General features: G+C 33.0%; 3 protein-coding genes and 1 long non-coding RNA gene across 4 annotated transcripts; 1 reads left to right on the plus strand and 3 right to left on the minus strand.

Moving 5' to 3' along the window:
• Nucleotides 1-3,260: 3,260 nt before the first annotated feature.
• Nucleotides 3,261-5,007, minus strand: LOC140825877 (tetraspanin-2-like). The gene is made up of 2 exons (XM_073187892.1): nucleotides 4,280-5,007; nucleotides 3,261-3,769 (listed from the first exon to the last, which is right to left on the minus strand). Exons 1-2 carry the CDS (start codon nucleotides 4,775-4,777, stop codon nucleotides 3,458-3,460), a joined length of 810 nt encoding a protein of 269 aa, XP_073043993.1. The 5' UTR covers nucleotides 4,778-5,007; the 3' UTR covers nucleotides 3,261-3,457.
• A 646-nt stretch (nucleotides 5,008-5,653) lies between these two features.
• On the minus strand, nucleotides 5,654-8,932 carry LOC140825879 (1-aminocyclopropane-1-carboxylate oxidase 1-like). Its single transcript, XM_073187894.1, has 3 exons — nucleotides 8,476-8,932; nucleotides 8,172-8,395; nucleotides 5,654-8,037 (listed from the first exon to the last, which is right to left on the minus strand). The coding sequence occupies exons 1-3, from the start codon at nucleotides 8,518-8,520 to the stop codon at nucleotides 7,434-7,436; spliced, it is 873 nt and encodes a 290-aa protein (XP_073043995.1). The 5' UTR covers nucleotides 8,521-8,932; the 3' UTR covers nucleotides 5,654-7,433.
• On the plus strand, nucleotides 8,034-9,277 carry LOC140825880 (uncharacterized). The gene is made up of 3 exons (XR_012116752.1): nucleotides 8,034-8,237; nucleotides 8,339-8,401; nucleotides 8,948-9,277. It is a non-coding gene; the product is annotated as an uncharacterized lncRNA (long non-coding RNA).
• A 7,287-nt stretch (nucleotides 9,278-16,564) lies between these two features.
• On the minus strand, nucleotides 16,565-17,984 carry LOC140825878 (transcription factor MYBS3-like). Its single transcript, XM_073187893.1, has 3 exons — nucleotides 17,496-17,984; nucleotides 17,143-17,339; nucleotides 16,565-17,037 (listed from the first exon to the last, which is right to left on the minus strand). The coding sequence occupies exons 1-3, from the start codon at nucleotides 17,797-17,799 to the stop codon at nucleotides 16,756-16,758; spliced, it is 783 nt and encodes a 260-aa protein (XP_073043994.1). The 5' UTR covers nucleotides 17,800-17,984; the 3' UTR covers nucleotides 16,565-16,755.
• Between the last annotated feature and the right edge of the window lie 1,162 nt (nucleotides 17,985-19,146).

Consider the following 19,146-nt stretch of genomic DNA (forward strand, 5'->3'; position numbering starts at 1 on the left):
AAATTAACATTATACTTAATTGTAATAGTAAAATTCGTAAGAAATTACACTTAATATATCTTGAACTTTGTATATTCCATGACAGCAAAAACATTGACTATTCAATGGATGCTGTCGGGTTACCTCTAACTAATTTTAATATTAGTTTAGATCAACAAAAGATTTATCTGTTTTTTTTTAATATTTTAATAAATTAGGAAGATTCTTAGCAAAGATAGCTAGCTATATGCTAGACATATATATGTGTAAATTCTTCTTTCATTGTCCTTTGATTCTCGCATAAACAATAAAAAAAATTTAATGTTCGCGATAATTAGTTTACTTGAACTAAAGTCAAACGTGAATTCAACGAAAAAAATTATTAACTATATGTTTGGGGATCCAAATTTGTGGACAACTTTGTGAATGAATCAAACCAAATCAAATTTTTTTAATATTTGAAATTGAGTTCGAATTTTATTAAATCAATTCGAAATTTAAATATTTTTGGATTACATGTCTAATTCTCTATCATCCGATAGATTTTTTTATTCTACAATACAACTTGATTTATGCCCTTTAATTTTCGAATTTTTCTCCTATGTATTTTTTAATGATCATTCATCATTTAGCTAGGACTATTGATTTTCTTGAAATCTTGGTAAGTGGACTTTTGAATTTCTTGCATATGTATTTCTTCGTATAAAATTTTATCTATCTTCTGATGTACCTCTATTTTCAATAATTTTATATATATAAACACACATACATGACAATTTCGAAAATCTAAGATTGCATTATCCTCTTGATCGATCTTCCTTGTATCTTGATCCATATGTATATAAATATTATCTCAACTCTTATATATTTATCTTGACCTATTTATATATCTCAAAAATCAAAATATAAGTTTATCATAAATTTCTAATTCCAGATATATTTATATATATTGATTTAATTATCTCATACAACTTTAAATAATTTGAATAAATTACATAAAAGATCTTGAATGAACCCGTACAATTTTAAATACAAAATTGATATCTTAAGTTTTAAAATTTTTTGAATCACTATAACTACTAGGTGTTGACTGTTTGTTTAGGTTTTTATTCGATCTTGTTTGTTAAATTTTATTATTTTTACCTTTAAATTCTACCCATGTGTTTCTTTTTCCCAATTTTTTAAATCAAGTACATCAGTAACATTTCAAATAACTATTCGAAAAAGAACAATAACATAACACTTTTGTTTTCTCTATTTTCTTACCAATCGTAACACTATTTCTCCTTTTATTTATTTATATGCAAACGATAATTATGTAACTTTTAAATTTTTGTACCAAAGACAAATCCCAAATTACATTTAAAAACTCTATAAATTTTCACGACATTTTCTTGCTTTAATCAGATCGAGAGTATTTTAAATCCAAGATTTCTCACAATTAGGACAACGCAGAGAATATAGCATTCATAAATTTTGACAGAAGGACCTTTGTCCTAGCTACCAATTCAATGAATCTCGCCAACAAATTCAAAAGAAAAACGACAATAATTAAAAATTGTAGTATTACTTACATTACATTACAATCAAGATAATTACATATTTACAAAATTGTAAATTACACATATTTATGATTTATATATCATTGAACTATAAATAAATTCTTGCACGATTTTATATTTATGGAACAATTATGTAAAAATGCATTAATAGACGTGGCTCCCAATAATTGATTGATGTTGATGTGCTACGTTGTATTTATTCCAGATAGAATTGAATCAAGCTAGGAACTGATTATTTTTAGTGGCTGTCAATTTTCCATTAGAGACAAATGTGTTCAAATAAATCTAATTTTTTTTATATTAAAAAATTCTATTTAAATAAATTTATATAATTTTTTATGATTAAAAAACGATGATTAATTGCGTTGTTCATTAGACTACCTCTACGTAATTTCACTTCTATCTTTATATATATATATATATATATATATATATATATGTATATATAGAAATTGCTTTGCTTTCTAAAACTCATTTTAAAAAAGACCTCTAGTGGAACCGTCAGTTTACCTGCCCTCGTGTTCGTATTAGGTCAGCCCAGTTGGATTTTATTCAAATTCCATTTGAATACCATTTCTACGGGTCTGTTCTTTCGATTACATAACAGATGCACGTGATCCGTTCACCTAACAGGTTATTGAAACACACATGAAATATATTGAAAGATGGAGTTCTCACTGCTTTACACAAGGATTATACAACTCCGAGCTTCTAAATTGCGGAGAGTGAGCCCAATTTGGAGATGCCAATACCAAATAACCAACAAATACATTTGGCTACAAGTCCAATTTGAGCTGAGATTTTAAATTTCTTTTTTTATGATTCCAATTAAATTCGAACTTGAAATGATCATTATGTTGTTTATTATATGTTTGTATTTTGAAGAGATGCAATGCGATCACTCGTGTAGAAGCGGTATAATAGATTCGGATCAAGAAATGATTAGTTTAAGATACTTCAACAAATAATTTTATTCGCAATTTTGGTATTTTTCTTACGTGACATTGACACGACATCAACGTGGTGTTGTCCTGACACAAACATAACAATCACATGTGCAGAGTTACAACAACAATATTCTCATTTAAAAATTATTATAATTATAAAAAAAATCAGAATACCTTCAATGTTATTACAACTGTGGAAATGTATCATTTATATGCTAAGCCAATATGATTTGACCCATTCTACAACGGAAGAAACAGTGTTTTAGAGTTTAATAATCGGGTGCTGCATCAATATATGATTGAGTAGTCACTGTTTCTGGACAAAGGCAATCTCAATATGTACATCTACTGGAGATGCTGATCATGCAATGATAGTCGGTGCTTGTTTCCATTATGCCGGAGGTTTTGAGCCACCTGAGGTAACGTTCCTTCAAATTTTGGGCTCACTGATACAAGAAAATATACTCAAGAGGACACTATGATCTGTTTACAATTGACATAGTTTCGATAGTCGTTACGTTCATTTTGTTCATGTCAACGATGATCACATCGTTTTAATATACATATCTTCCAGGCTGTGGATATATCTCCAAAACCTGGTCGAACAGATCCAACGTATGAAAACTAGCAACTGCGTGATTTTGTATACCAAATAATATTTGAGTAAGCTGGCTGTGAGTATATGTATATACATCTACGCATTAAATTTGATAAAATATCAATTTTCGACTTCAATAGTAACCATGGAGAAGTGACTGCAACAACTTCTAAAGAATATGAACATGTGATGGAGGCTCCACCCTTACATTTTCTTTTCCCTTTATGGTTTCCATTAAAGTTTTATACTTCATGGCACAAAACAAACTACAAGGAATACATACAAAGCCCATAAAGAAAAAGGGTACTGAAAAGCTACTAAAAAACACAAGTTCGAAAGAGTGGAAATCTTTTTTTTTGACACACCTTTTATTAAACCCAGCCCTGTTTGTATCGGCGAAAAAGTTCTTCGGTTTGAGCATTCTTGTATGCGCTGCAAGCTATGAGATAAACCCAGATGAGAACCACCACTGTGATTATTAGTATAATGTTCACTTTCCTCCATTCGTGTCTCAAGTTCCCTAGCAAACCAGCTTTGCAAGAATCACAGTTGTAGCACAATTGGCTGGGATCATTGTTCCAAATAGTGCAGTCGGCTGCTGCAGCCGCGTTCGATGGCCCAATCCACGTTATGGGGTTCGAGTATTGGAACCCGCAAACCATTGGAGGCTTACAGCACCCTGACTGTAGTGAGAAAGAAAATGCACAAGTTAAATCTACTTCTCTTGATTCAAATATAGCCCAATAATAGTTTCATTATTTAATAAGCTCTAAAGGGCGACCAAGTTGGAGATTGAAGAACATGCACAAAACCAATATCCGTGGTAATTAACGTGAAATCAAGAAACATGCTGTAGGATTTACATTATTAGCGCACATCGGACACCTTCATGTCAAATGTAAAATAAAGGAACAAGAATGGTATCATAAATGGCAGCATGAAACTAAAAAATGCCAAAGAACAAACAAGATTACATGCTGGATTTCGATATTATGATCAAAGTCCAATCTAATTAACAGGGGAACAAAAAACAGAGAATTTTCTCTAAAGCTCAACGTAGTAAATACAGACAAATATGGAGTACTTGAAAGCCTATATTTCAAATTTTCTTCTGGTTTAATCCTTAAAAAATTAATAGTTACAGATTTTGCATTTGAATGTAATCCAAGAAAAATCAACAACTTTTTTTTTACCTCAATAGGAGAGAGATGGGCAGCGAAGACATCAGCTGCAGAAACATATTTCTGGGCTAGCTTACGGCATGTTTGATTATCCTCCAAACAAGCCCTTATCTTCCCCCAGTTATCGCTCCCCGTAACATGATCCCTCAGCCAAGACGAGAAGCCATCCAGCCTGTACTCTCGGAACCCCGCCCCGGGCACAGAGTACGCGCCGTCAGGGCGCGTGGCGACGAATGCCAGCACAATCAGCACGAGAAGCACCACAATAAGTATAGCCATGCACACCAAGTACACGCCCAGAAGCCCCTCTTTCTTCCAGTACGCCCCCGCGAACCCGGTGAGGGACACCAGCAAGAACGCGATCCCGATGAAGATCAGAGGCCACCGGAGCCAGTGGATGCACTCGTTGTCCGGCTTGGAGGCCAGCCATATGCCGGAGGCGATTATCGGGATCGAGCACATCAAGGCCACGAAGTTCAAGATTGCTGTTATGTTGTTGCTCAATGCCATGATTTCAGTTCAGACGGAGTGCGAGAAAAGTGGGTTGGAATTGTTTGAAAAAGATTGAATCTTTCTTATTTTGGGAGATTGTGTAATGCGGTGGCGGTGCGTGAGCGTGTGTTCTTCTGAATTCTGATATTCCCGACAAAGGTCGTCGATTGGCAGGTTCAGAGTACACACTCAAGTCAAGTGAAACAAGAAAGAGGGGAAACAAGAAATTACAGGACAAAAGTTTTTGACATAAAGATATGCCGTGAAATGAAAGTCAAATCTGAATATATAAAAATAATTTGTATAATATTATCAGATTAATAATAATAATTTTTTTTATATAAATTTTGTTTGTTCTCATCGAAGTTTATTATATGTTGTAAATAAATTTATAGAGATATAACACATTATAAAAAAAAACATTATTATTTTGAGTTTTGATAGTATTACAATTTGTCGAGGTCTTAAGTGGAACTAATTTAGCCTTCAAATTTTACTTTTTAACCAGTGAGTGATCCAATGGCGTTTTGTTGGGAAAATGGCTTCGTGAAGCCCTTTTTTGGGCTAAAGGTTAGTGAAGTACTGACTTTTGCATACTATATAGTTAATTGTTTTTAAGTTTCCAAGAAGAAACTAAAGCATCAAAATCAACACAAAAGAAGTACCGTTTCTAAGGTTTGCTAAATGTTTAAAATATAATAGTGACCGTGCACGTAGTAATTTATTTTTTAAAAAACCATTTTTCGGGTGAAAATTTAGATTGATCAATTTGGTTATTATTTGTCCTTTAATTCACCGTCGTGCAGAACCTGACGCAGAGGAGTTTTGTTTTGTTGAAAGCTGATTCTAGTAGAGCCCCTTATTGATCTGCATTCGCATCTTCTTTGTGCACAATTTTGGGAGCAAGGGGATACAAAGAGAATGGAGTGTTGGGTTCCGTTATTCGACATTTTCTTGAACTCCCCAGGCCCCGAGACTGAGGCCTCATTGCCTCAACATGGCTGCAGAAATCTTTCAACCCTTCATCAGAAACTACTCCCATTTCCTCTTCCTCTTTCATTTCCTTGCTCACGAAACCGGCAGAAGTTAATTTTTCTGTTTCTTCTACTCCAAATCAAGAGAAATGGTATACCAACTTGGATTTTTGATGTTTTGTGAGTGTGTTGGGTGTAGATTTTGTGAAATTTCCTCTTTTCTTGTGTGTGTGTGTGTTGAAAGTGTCGATTTTTTTTTGGTTCATGAGCAAGGTCATGTGGATACAAACACTGCCTGATTTAGTTCAGGCCCGAGTACTGTCGTTTCTTGCATATGATTATCAGAGGTTCTGCAATAAGGACTTGTGTAGAATTGCCAGAATTATGTCGGTGGAGGGAAAATATCTTTATTTTTGGTGAAGAAAGCTGAAGAAAAGCTTCTTGACTTGGAGTCTGTGTCTAACTATCGATGGCTTTCTGATTTGAATTTGGATTCTGAAGAAGAACATGTGGAAAACGAGTGTCAATCGGTGCCGGATTGGCTCAGGGATGTTGCGAAGGACAATGAGCCATTGTTTTCTTGGCTTCCTATTTCGCCTGGATGAATCAAATCTTAAAACACCCTCTAGCGTGTGCGGTGGTAGTGAAGATAAATCATCCATTGGTGTGGAGGAGAAGAAGAAAGAGAGATTTGGATGAGGTGGCGGAAGAGTTGATGTGGAGGGAATGGCCATTGATGAGCCTTTATATGCTATTTTTGAGAATGTGGCAAAATCGGTGTAGTAAGCGAAATAATCTTTCTGCGGACCAAGGGAGTTAACAATCCTTTCTATGCTGAGCGAATTCACTAACTCGGAGAACAAGTTGATCAACTGAATCTTGAGTCAAGTGAACATTGAGATTCAAGATGTTTTGAAATTAGCAAAACAGAGATTCCGGCCACACGAGTTCATCACAAATTAAACATCGGTGATAAAGAAGGCATATGAAATTCAGGCCTTCTTCATAATTGCAAAGAAAGTTTTGGCATGATGAGAAAACATGAGAATGTCGCAGAGAAGTATTCATATTCACATTATAGGTTGGATTAAAGTGTGCACTTGCTGAATAAGTTAAAACCATTGACAACGGGCTGCTGTGAACATCGGTTTCCGAAGGAGTGTCCAATGTTATAATTAACATCCGATAATCTCTTACCTAATTAAAAGGCTACTCTTTTGGTTTGGACTTTGGTCTTGAACATATGATAACATAAAATATCTCTTCAGTTTCATGTACATCATGCCTGGGCTTTTTACTCTTCATCAACTAAGATATCTGCTGTTAGTTCATATTGAAATGAATCTGTTCATAGTGGTTTTTTCGCTGTTCTACAGAATTGGTTATCGAATATTTGCCCCTGACACCTCAAGGAGAAATACATCAGCAGTTCTGCAGACACTCAAATGTGAGATTAAGCATTGAAGCTGTCAAAAGTAGATCTTAAGGAACTCAAACATACTCAAACTTCACACCTTAAACACCCAAACATTGACTTTTTTAATGTTAAAGTTAAGGAAGCAGAGTACAGCAGCTTCACTTGACTTTGACTCATAAGAAAAAAAAAAGAAAAAGAAAAAAAAGGTAACTGAGAGAAAGAAAGACATAACACACACTGGGTGACATAACAATTACATAGAGGCATAGATCAAGAAGTTTGATTAGTTCTCTGTGGTAAGAACGGTTTGATGCCCATTGACCAAATCCTTCAGGGACTGAAACCGAAAACCCTTATCTCCAAACTTGGTTTTCATATAAAGATTCAGATAATCTTGGAAGCAGATGCGATTGGGAAGTAATAGCTTCGGTGCGGGAGAAATTATTGCATCTCCTGCGGGGTTGTAGAAGGTGGCAATGGAGAGCCGGTTACCATCCTTCATGGCCATAATGCGATGTGTAACACTCTTGTATACTCCATTGCTTAATATTTCGATCTGATCACCAATATTAACAAATATCTTATTCTGCTTGGAAGGTGGGATTTTCACCCATTTCCCATCTTTGAAGAACTCGAGGCCTGGGACTTGATCGTCTTGGAGCAAGAGAATGATACCGCCAGCATCTGAATGCTCTCGAAGGCCTCTAATAAGTTCAGGGTGTGGACATTGAGGGTATATTGCCACTTTTGTTCCCACAGAAGGACCTTGACTTCCTGAAAATGCCTCCATAATGTGATTCTTCTCTATTCCCAGGTTCTCACACATCAACTCTGAAAGCTTTTCTGCCAGCTTAATTAGCTGATCGATGTATTCTTCCATTGTTTTCCTGCATTTACATTGCAATCATTTTCCATATGACACCCAAGATGGTGGTAAAGTTTAAATAAAGTTAGATGTTAGCTATCATATTTGTCCTTTGAAAGAATCTTGAATTTTAATTTGCTATTTTAAATGACTCGCCTGAGGTCTCTTGAGAGACAGTTAAGCTCATGGATGTTAGAACTCGGGCGATGCCTTATGAAGAAGGTGCTTTCCCAATCTTTTTCCTTGATAAATCCATTGTTTTCCAATGTCTTTGCCATTTCCAGGCTCTCAAATTCGTCTTTCATGTTGTTTTCATAATGCAGATTCATCAAATGCTTCACTTTCTCCATGAGCTCTTTATCAACTCCATGGTTATCAACCTGCAGGTAGCAAACACTTTAATTTTGAAAGAACATGCATGATTACTCAATCAAGATAATATCCATATGATTTTCGTTACCATAAAGAAACCCCATTTCTCACAAGCCTCGTGGAGAAGTGTCATCGTTTTGCTTCTCTTCTCACTGTTGAGGTCGTTAAGGTCGATCACAGGGGATATCCATCTCCTTCCTTTTTTAAAAAAAATCAGAGAATGGATGTCTTCTTTTAACTATGATGCTGAATGAGTTACATGTTCTAACTTGGAGGAATATATATAGGGCATCGATGAATGAGTAGTAGGCATTTTTTATAGGTCGATATCTAAAGGCAATCTATGTAATCAGTGTATTTAATGGAGAAACAAACAATTTTATATTAGAACAGTTGATTCTAAGGAATGGTGGTTAAAACCTTACTGAAAGGAGAATTATTCGGGTGCATTGGGAAGATCAAAACAGTTAAAATAAGTCCATGTTCAGATCACCACCACCCCCGCCATGTGATTTTCGTTTATTTGACTTGCAACCAAATCTGTTGTTTGCCTGCCACAGATCTTTGCTTATGGGATGTCTTTGCTTTCAGAAGTGGCATGCATAGAGTCCGGACGACATAAAGTACAGGTGCAAATCTTGTTATTCGAAAAAATTTAAAGTCCCGTCTCCTAAAACGCGCAGCGAAATGAGTCATAGTAGCAATATAATGTGTTTGGGCGAAATGAGTCGTATTATTGTTTGATTGGATGCTACCCTTTGACCTTAACACTCATCTGATTCCTTCCCACCATGCATATTTTTACGTGTCAACTGGGATTATTATATTCTTTTTTACGAGTATTCTTTACTGTATTTAATGGTTCTTTCATTTTAATTTATGATTTTTGGAGAAACTAGGTGCAGTCTGCCGTTGAATGAGGTAGGGGGATGAATCCAGGTTATTTTTCCAATGGGCGGTTTAGTGTTGAATTTTTCATTCTTTTATGTTTTTGATTTTGGCTCCGAAACTAACATTCTTAGTCAGATACCAGTACCCAGAGGTTTTGTTTTCCTGTTTTTAATTTTGCTAGAACTAGGAGGCTTAGAGTAGATCATTTTCATAAATGAGAAAACTTAAATCACCCACGATCTACTTTGAAATACCTCGTTAGACGATCTCACCTCTCACCCATTTACCCGATGCATACTGTTAAACCAATGGTGATAGTTATAATACAATTCAAATATTTAAAATCGATTTAAAAGATCTAGACAAATGTTTATGTGACTATACGTCTTCCCCGAAGACATAATATGAAGTATGATAGGTACATCAGGATACAAGATATCTTATATTCCATGAAATAAAATGATATCAACTTTTTAGGAATTAATATTGATTGGCTCCATAAACCATTAAGATATACTCAAGAACAAAGCATATATTCAAATATCATTTTCTTGGAAAAGAAGTGTGATTTTATTAGGATTTTCCTAGAAAAGTATATAAATGAGGATTAAGATCCATATTCTCAAATCTAATTAAGTAATCAAAATATAAGATCATGGTATTTAGTGCTTGCATTTAATCTAAAGCATAAAAGTAGTGGAGGAGACTCTATATCCGCTTGATAGTTTCGCAGAAGAAGAGTCGATTTCCTTACAAAATATACAATTAATACTTTTTTTGATATATCGTTGTAAAAAGTTGTTCGATTTATTCCATGAAAAGAGACTCCTCAATCATCAGGATGTCAACATATCAATAGTCTATGTATCCCATGAAAAGCATATGATTCTCTCGTTCATTTCGAGAATCATAAATGTTGATACAATGATTTTCGTCATTAAAAAGTTAAATGACGGCTAGGTTCGGAGCATTTACAGTTTTATTGAATAGATTTCTGACACTGTTTTCTGAATTTCAAAGGGTTGAAACACAAAGAAACAGGTGAGAAGAGAGGCGAGAAAAGATTTTCCTGACGAAACATCTTTGACGCTAAGACGAAGAAGAGAGTAAAAAAGGAGTATTCTGAAAAACTAAAATATGTTTAGTTGGAATTTTTTTTTTTTGAAGGCTCTCTTCATGTGGGGTTTGTATCGTCACATTCAAATAGAAAATTAAAACTCAAAACAATAAAAATATCATGAGATAACATTTTCTTTTCTACATAATTCATAATACGCTCCCAATATTAAATATAGCATTACATAATTACGAATATGTAGTAAGAGAGACCATAATTATATTATCACCTGCCCAATTGCGTGTTATAACAATTTAAACTTCAAATAGCATTTTTGACAACCTACTCAAAACTTTGTTTCTTTAATGTATAATTAGCGTCTTTGATCAGGTGTTGTGCATATTTGTATTTTTAAAAAAAAATACACTCATACGAGATCGACTTATGAGTCAATTTTGTGATACAAACCATAAAAAAATATATTATTTTTATGTCAAAAATATTATTTTTCACTCTAGATATGGACCAAGTAGATCCGTCTCACGAATTTAAATTCGTGAGATCGTCTCACAATATATCAACTCATATATATATGTTTAATTTATTTTATGAATAGGGGTAGCGTGGTCATTTAACGTTGATTTGTTTGATATATGAAGGTTAGATTAATGAGACCGTCTCATAATATACCAAATTATACATATATGTTTAATTTATTTTATGAATAAAGGTAACATGGTCATTTTAACGTGGATTTGTTTGATGGAATGAAGGTTAGTATCGACATTTATGTTGTGTTTTTGGATTGAAATATTTGAATGTAAAAAAGTATTTGAGAGAATAATTTGAACTAATTTCATATTGAGATAATAACTATTTGAGATTCGAAATATGTTATCAAGTGGATTTAACCAAATAAATTAATTATTTAAAATTCATAACTTCAAACATATCAATCTAAATGCAAACTTAGAAACTAGTCATACCAAAAATATATAATGTATAGTATAGATTCTCATCTTTGGCCATAAAAATATGTATATTTAAAATATTTTAAACCCACCTCATAAGCAATAAATCATGTCTAATTTTAATCATGATTTAAAATTAAAAACCAGTGAGTATGAATATATTCTAAGTTATAATGAAGGATAAATTCTAATAAAATAAAATATAAAACATAGAATAGACGAGAAAGAAAAATATGTGCATATAATTTAAATTGAAATATAATAAAATATAAAACATAAAATGGCCCAGCAGTAGAAGGTACACAACTTGTTTTTTTCCCAACAATTAATAAATTGTCATTTTTTTGTTGCTTTGTATAACTCAGAGAAAGGAACATGTATATCATGAAATCTACTGAGTTGTGTCACCACACAAACCACAACAAATCATATTTTTGTACATTTGTGTTAGTTTTTTTTTTTTTTGGAAAAATATATTTCATCTTCACATTAAGTATTTGAATTTATCATATCATAATTAACTCATAAAAAAAAATCAAGTGATTAAAATACTACAGAAAATCATACATACGTATCTCGACATACATCGTATGTACTCCTTTAGCTTGTATTAATAATCTTAAAGAACATATTTATTATCGTCGAAATTTTAATTTTTTTTCATAAACCTATAATTAAACAAGTACACAAAAAAATACTGAAAGTGAAACAATAAAATGACCGTAAATTATTGGTAGAAGAGGTTTCCTACGTTCATAATAATATTTTAAAAGAAAACCAATAATGGAGTAATGCGACATGAATAATTGTTGAGGTGTATATACAGGGCCGATCTTAACAATATTTGGGCCTGAGTCTAACTTTTAAAAAGAGGCATCTGAATCATAATGCGTGCTCATATTTTTTTTAGTTCCATAGCAATTTTTCAAATTTAATCAATACGTCAAAGACAATATAAAAAACTAAAAGAATAAAAATATCAAACATGTCCAAACGATCACTAAAAAACAACCCGGCTAACAGTTTTAGAGCTAAAAATACTAATCAAATCTGTATAATCAAGTTGTTCAGTAATTTCTTTCTCAATCGATAACATAGTCAATTCATTCAATCTTTCTCGTGACATGGTTGATCAGAGAAAAGTTTTGACGAGCTTTAGTTTTGAGAAACTTCGCTCTGCACTTGTTAGTGTGACCGGGACAATCAACAAGATTTTATAAGCAATATGAGGGTTTGAAAGCCGGATAAGCATTACATTTACTAAAATTCAGTCAAAAAACGTAGATTATAGATATCATATAAAGCCCCGAAGAAATTAAAAAACTACAATAAAAAATTTGGAGCCCGAACAAAGCAAATACAAGGAAATAAACTTACAGGTCCTCACGGGTCTTTCAATCAAACCTAGAGATGACGCAATGACTGGAGTCGATTAAGGGTTGTCTACATATGAATATTGGAGAAGATTGGGGAATAAATCGATAACAGGCTAAGCAAGTTCCATTTAATAAATACTTGGTTTTGGGCTATCTAGTAACTAGTATTATATATAATATTTTTTTAAAAAAAAATTTTGGGCCCCAAAAAAGATATGAGCCTGAGTCATTGGACTCATTTGCCTCTTAATAGACACGGCCCTGTGTATATATAAAATAAATTATAATGAGGTGGTTGGAAGAGGAGGGGTAATAGTGACATTTCATTATGTGCTGTGTGACCTGTGTCTCAAACGTTGTTATACTATAAAAAAATAAACATAAATATATTGAAACATCGTTTTAGTTTCTGAAAAGTGCACAAATAATTTATTTAGAAACATGGACCATTTTTTTTAAAAAAAAAATGACGCATTTATTGGAATTTTATTATTTTATAAAAGCATCAAATGGTAAACTGTATTCCACTGTCCTATGAGTCGTGTTCGAAATCCAGTTATGATAAATCCTTCGCTAACTAAAAACTCTCGAGTTTGATTAAAATTTAATTTATTCCTATATGAAATGATTTAAAAATTTCTTATATTTAAAAATTAAAAACATAAATAATTACCCAATCAAATTAAATAAAAACAAAAGATTTTATTTAAATAAATTTAACAATATGTAGGCCTTTTGTGAGACGATCTCACGAATCTTTATCTGTGAGACGAGTCAATCCTACTGATATTCATAATAAAAAGTAATACTCCTAGCATAAAAAGTAATATTTTTTCATAGATGACCCAGATAAAATATCTGTCTCACAAAATACGGTTCGTGAGACTGTCTCACACCATTTTTTGTATTTATAAACAATCTTGTTATTATTATGGAATCTCAAATATGAGATCAATACTATATATATATATATATATATATATATATATATATATGTGTGTGTGTGTGTGTGTGTGTGTGTGTGTGTGGTATTCTTGATGTCCGTACAACGAGCTAGAGTATGAATATCCATTACATGAGAAAAATAATTTCCTTTTTTATTTTTTCCACTGTCCATTTCTCGAAAAGCCACCAATTAATGGGATTTTCTAGTTTAATCCGTGGTCCTGTTTTTAGATGGTCCAACTTTTAAATTTGACAGAACGAATGTCTGTAAAATTCCTTTACCAAAAGCCCAATAATTGTTGTATTCCTCGACGGAATTTTATATTTTCTCCCATTTTAATTTCATTATCAAAAAATATTATTTAAAAAAAAACAGTTTTGTCGTAAAAATGAATAGTTGTTTTATTCACAAATGGAATATACATTTTGTGACATTATATCATTAGTACTTGTCATATATGTGACTTGTCGGGAGAAAATATTTATAGTCTGCCACAATTCCAGAAATAAAAAAGGGAAATAAAAGTTTGCTGCACATAATTATTGAGATTTATTACATGCACATGTGTATTAATTTTATAAAATGTCGTACGAGTCTACGTGCATTGCCCAATATCATTTTCAGAATACCAGTTTGATAATTTTGCAATAAATCGATATTTATAGAGTGTAAATAGCAGTCGGTATGTATGTATATACACACACACACACAATTAATTGGATTTAGACCGTGGTCCATATTATTTGTCGTTGCATCCAAAATTATATCATATGCCCTTAATTTGTCTATTTCTTCGGGGGCATGCATGATTGAACTTGGTGTTTTTTATTCGAGGCAATATGGACAAAATTCCTCTAACCTGGTGGCATGCAATTTTGGACATCAATTTGTGTGATCCTTATCGTTTGCGCGCCTGGTCTACCTTAGTCATCATAAATAAATAAATAAATATATTTATTATTGAAACAAGCTATTGTTGCTTTGCTAAAAATTATTAGTCTTGGTAATAATACAACTCAAATATTTTAAATTGTATATCAGCTCAAACACCACAGTTTGATCACTCGCACTTATTATACCACAACAATCTTCTTCCAAATAATCACAATCATTGCAATCAATGATAATCGAACATGTAGCATTGACTCTAATACCAATTTATAGGACTTAGCGTTGTCGTTTTACAAAAAAACCATAGTTAATGATAATGGTTTTAAACGGTAAAAATGTTCAAGCACCACGGTTCAATCGCTATCTCTACAGAGATAATTATTTGCATCTCAACTTTCGTATGAATCACTACAAGAAAAATGATTTTCTGCAGCACGTCATTAACAGCGTGCATTAAAAGCACGCTGTGAATACTACTTTTCACCGGCGTGCACTCATATGTGCGCTGTTAATAGTGTTGCACTTGATCCACGCTGCGGAATTTACTATTAACGGCTTGCATTAAAAGCACGCCGTCAATAGTATTATTCACGGCATGCCTATTATTAGCACGCTGCGGAAAATGAGGTCGTATTTTTAAATTAGCGACGGTTTATGTAACATCGTTGCTAATGTACATTTAGCGACAGTTTAATTTACACCGTCGTCGATTTAATATCGGCGACGGGTAATAAATAAACCGTCGCTAATAGGCATACATCGACGACGAATAGTATAAAACCGTAAATTCTCTATTTATATCCCATTTCCGTTTCATTTTCTTTCACAACACTTAAAGTTTTTCTATACTTATATAATTTTAGTTTCGATTTAGAGTATGTATTTTTGTGATTTTTTTTTCAAATTTTGATTAATAATTTCACATCTGTTTTTGTTTCACTTTTTTAATTGTTAATTAAGAGAATGAGTATTATTATTATAATTGTATTGTAGTTTTTATAAAAATTTATTAAATGATAAAAGTAAATTTTTTTTATTTTTGCGCAAAAAACCGTCGCGAAATCATAAAACTGAATCTTAATTTAAAGACCGTCGCTACATTAGCAACGGTTTTGCGGTTTTTACTGTCGCTAATTTGTGACGGTTTAGGAAAAACCGTCGCCAAAGTTTTTATTTTTTATGCCTACTAACGGCATACACTGCACGCTGCGGAAAGTTGTATTAACAGCGTACATATGCACGCCGTTGATAATGGTATTAACAGCGTGCACCGCGGATAATCTTGAGCTTTTAACCGCTTGCAACTTTGCAGCGTGCAATGCGCGCTGCGGAAAGCCCATATACGCGCTGCGGAAAGCCATTTTTGTTGTAGTGAATATTATATATTTAACCTATAATTACAAAATCTCCTGGGGTGGGTGTATATATGTGATCATGGTGACAATTTTTTTATGATTGGATGTAGACACGATGACCCAATACTGTTATTGTTTTATTTGTTTAAAAAATCAAACTTCAAAGTTTCGATGTGTTTTTCTTTTGATAGTACTCTCATTTTTCTAGCTAGTTTATAAAGGGTGGCAAGAGCTGAAATGACTTGAGCCCCAGCTCGAGTGACTCGGAGACAACCACAAAAGAGTGTTCAAACTCGAACTCTATCGAGTGGGATTTTTCGAGGTTGAGGGGGAAATTCTATTTAGAAATAAGCAGTCAAATGTTTCGAATTTATAAGGATAAGATGTAAATATTTCTAAAAAATGAAAATTTTAAAAAAATTATTAAATTCTAAAACTCGAGGATGGAAGCTATAAGACATCGATAAAAGGTTGGAGCTCGACTTGAACTTATCAAATTTGAAACGAGCTTCGAGTGCCAAACTTCTTGTAGAGTCTCAGCTTGGTTGCAACAAGATTCTCGGAGTCACATTGTGTCCAAACTAATTCGAAGTCTTCATTCACGATACTCGAACCCGAGATTCTGGCAACGAGATCCTCATGACATTTGAGACTATATTAGTGGAGCAAATGCAATCAAACCAACCTTAATTAAATATACAGTAGTGGGGAAAATATAACTGCTTCAAAGGTTAAGGTTCAAGGTTCAATCATTGGACTATAGCAACTAGAAAGGGAAAAAACCCCAACTACTTTTCCTGGTACTAAAGCACGTGTATTTCATTTTTTGAAAAACTATTCTTCCATTGATCATGCTGTAACAACAACATTCAAATGAAAAATCAAATAACCCGAATCGATTCTATTAAAAGCGAAGAAGGCGAAGAATCTTTCTGCCCCATTGAAGTAGTTGGAGCTGAGCCTGAAAGTGAAAGCTGTAACTCAAGATGATCAGCTGCATCAGGAGAGTTGAAGTTGAGAGATTCATAAGCCCAAATGACATTTTTTTGGGAGGCCATCTGAAATGGATTCACGCCTTCATGAAATTCTGGGCTCAATTTCGAAGAAGAAGTCTCCAAACAAGCATCATTTTCAGTTTGATGCACTAGATTGATGTCTCCAACCTACATCAATGTTATACTTCGATGCAACATTAGAACTAGTATGACAGAAGATGCAACACAAAGTAAGAAGACATATACATACGGGTTGTTTCGAGTTCATTTTACCATATCGAAGAGGCTAGAGCGTCGTTTTTTCTTGTTGAGGCTGCCCTGTCGGATAAAATACTTCTGAGCATGGCTTGCAACTTGAGTTGGAGTCCTAGTAGTCACAAAGTTTCTTGAAATCCCTCTCCAATCTCCTTTCCCGAGCTTTTCGAGTCCGAGTAGGAACATGCGATGCTCCTCTTCTGTCCATGGAACTCCTAACAAACCAAAATCAATAACGAAACATCAATGAATCATGAAAGAGAGTTGAAAACGGCCATATAACGTGATTTGAACAATCACTACGATGATTGTTTTCTGAAACTTTTCATGTAACTTTGGAGAATTGTTGATTTGTCCCGATGGTAGCCTACCTTTCTTTCTTTCGGGAGCTCGGTCTAACGGGCCATCAGATTGGTAGCCAGCGGATGTCTTATCGGAGTTTTCATTAATCGAAAACATGGACGAAGATAAGGAAGTTGAAGGAGATGGAGATAAGGGTGATGTGGAGGATAAGCAATCCAAACTAAGGCTTTTCTTGATGGGAATTGAAGAGGCGGAGGAGATGTCAATTTGGACACCAAAAAGCCTCACTCCACCAACAGGCACTTTGGAAGAAGTGTTGCAAGTTCTTGAATTGTGGCCAATATTCCCACAATGTGAGCATTTTCTGCCCATTTTCACCCAAAAAAACTCAAAACTTTTCGCATTCGAAGCACCGACAATGCTCGTAAAACGCGCTCTAGGTGTGTATTTGTGAGATAGAGAGGGAGGATACTACACTAGCTAGCTAGTATTAAGAACAATGTATTTCGAAGGATATTGTATGTGATATGATGTATATGGTGGGTGGGGTTTATGAAAATGTATGCACAATAAATTTAGATGATTGGATAGACATTGTTTTATATTGGATATTTTAGACAACTTGGATCCTCTTTTATTATTGGTAAAAAAGAAAGAGAGAATGTGTTATAGTTCTTCCAAGAAAAATAATAAAATTCATCCATGTTTAATTCAAGTCTTCATTCATTTTTAATCATTTTTTTCAAAAAATATAGACCGCATAACATTAAATATATTAACAATATCATATGTCATATCAACATCATAAAAAAAATACGCGATATCATTCTCCATGGATAAAGTTTTATCACACACATATTATTTAATTTTACATGCTGTAAAAAAATACGCGATATCATTCTCCATGGATAAAGTTTTATCACACACATATTATTTAATTTTACATGCGTGCAGCATGTAGACATAATTTTTGTACAAATAATGCAATTTTCTTGTGGCTTGATGTTTCCCCTCTAATTAAGTATAAACATGCTTTTTCCCTCTCAAAATTGTACTTTGACGATTAAGGACATCACACACATGCACGGAAGCACATATATTTATGTATACTACTCCTATATTATAAAACATTATGAGAGGCTTATTAAAGTAATTTTTTCAGATATCTTGTTTTGGCTAATTACATGTTACCTTATGGTAATGCCCAAATCACGTATCCAATAGCTAATATCGATATAATTAACATTATAGTACTAATGTGATAAAAAAAAAATGAGTTATTAAATCTACGATCAGAGTGGTACTACCCCAAGGGTAGTTTGAACTCTACCCTTGTTTTGGTGTCAACCTTGTCTTATTTTTAATTATAAAAAGTATTCCTTGCCAATTACAATCAATTTTTATTCTATAATTATTTTTCATAAAAACGTATTTAAAAAAAATTTAAATCTATAATCAATATATTATATCCATTCTAAAATATAATTTAAATTTCTAAAAATATTTATTTTTCTTTATTTATATTTTTAAATTTTTAGAAATTATGACACTTTTAATAAAAAAAATAAATAATTAAAAAATAACAAAAATTATCATATTTAAATAATTATTTCAACTACACACATATATATATATACATTTTATTTTATAAAATAATGCTGATGTCGATAGATGACAGATTTTCGAGGTGTAGTGTGATTGCATTTTATAAAATAATGC

Source organism: Primulina eburnea, chromosome 3, assembly GCF_022965805.1.
Source record: "Primulina eburnea isolate SZY01 chromosome 3, ASM2296580v1, whole genome shotgun sequence".
NCBI lineage: Eukaryota > Viridiplantae > Streptophyta > Magnoliopsida > Lamiales > Gesneriaceae > Primulina > Primulina eburnea.

Coding starts and splice junctions, on each gene's coding strand:
- LOC140825879 (XM_073187894.1), bottom strand. CDS start 8,520: ATGACACTTCTCCACGAGGCTTGTGAGAAATGGGGTTTCTTTATG. Junction 8,396..8,475: donor AGAAATGGGGTTTCTTTATG/GTAACGAAAATC, acceptor TGCTACCTGCAG/GTTGATAACCATGGAGTTGA. Junction 8,038..8,171: donor TGTCTCTCAAGAGACCTCAG/GCGAGTCATTTA, acceptor ATGTAAATGCAG/GAAAACAATGGAAGAATACA.
- LOC140825877 (XM_073187892.1), bottom strand. CDS start 4,777: ATGGCATTGAGCAACAACATAACAGCAATCTTGAACTTCGTGGCCTTG. Junction 3,770..4,279: donor CCCATCTCTCTCCTATTGAG/GTAAAAAAAAAG, acceptor TTCTCACTACAG/TCAGGGTGCTGTAAGCCTCC.
- LOC140825878 (XM_073187893.1), bottom strand. CDS start 17,799: ATGGGCAGAAAATGCTCACATTGTGGGAATATTGGCCACAATTCAAGA. Junction 17,340..17,495: donor AGCTCCCGAAAGAAAGAAAG/GTAGGCTACCAT, acceptor TTGGTTTGTTAG/GAGTTCCATGGACAGAAGAG. Junction 17,038..17,142: donor GCTCTAGCCTCTTCGATATG/GTAAAATGAACT, acceptor ACATTGATGTAG/GTTGGAGACATCAATCTAGT.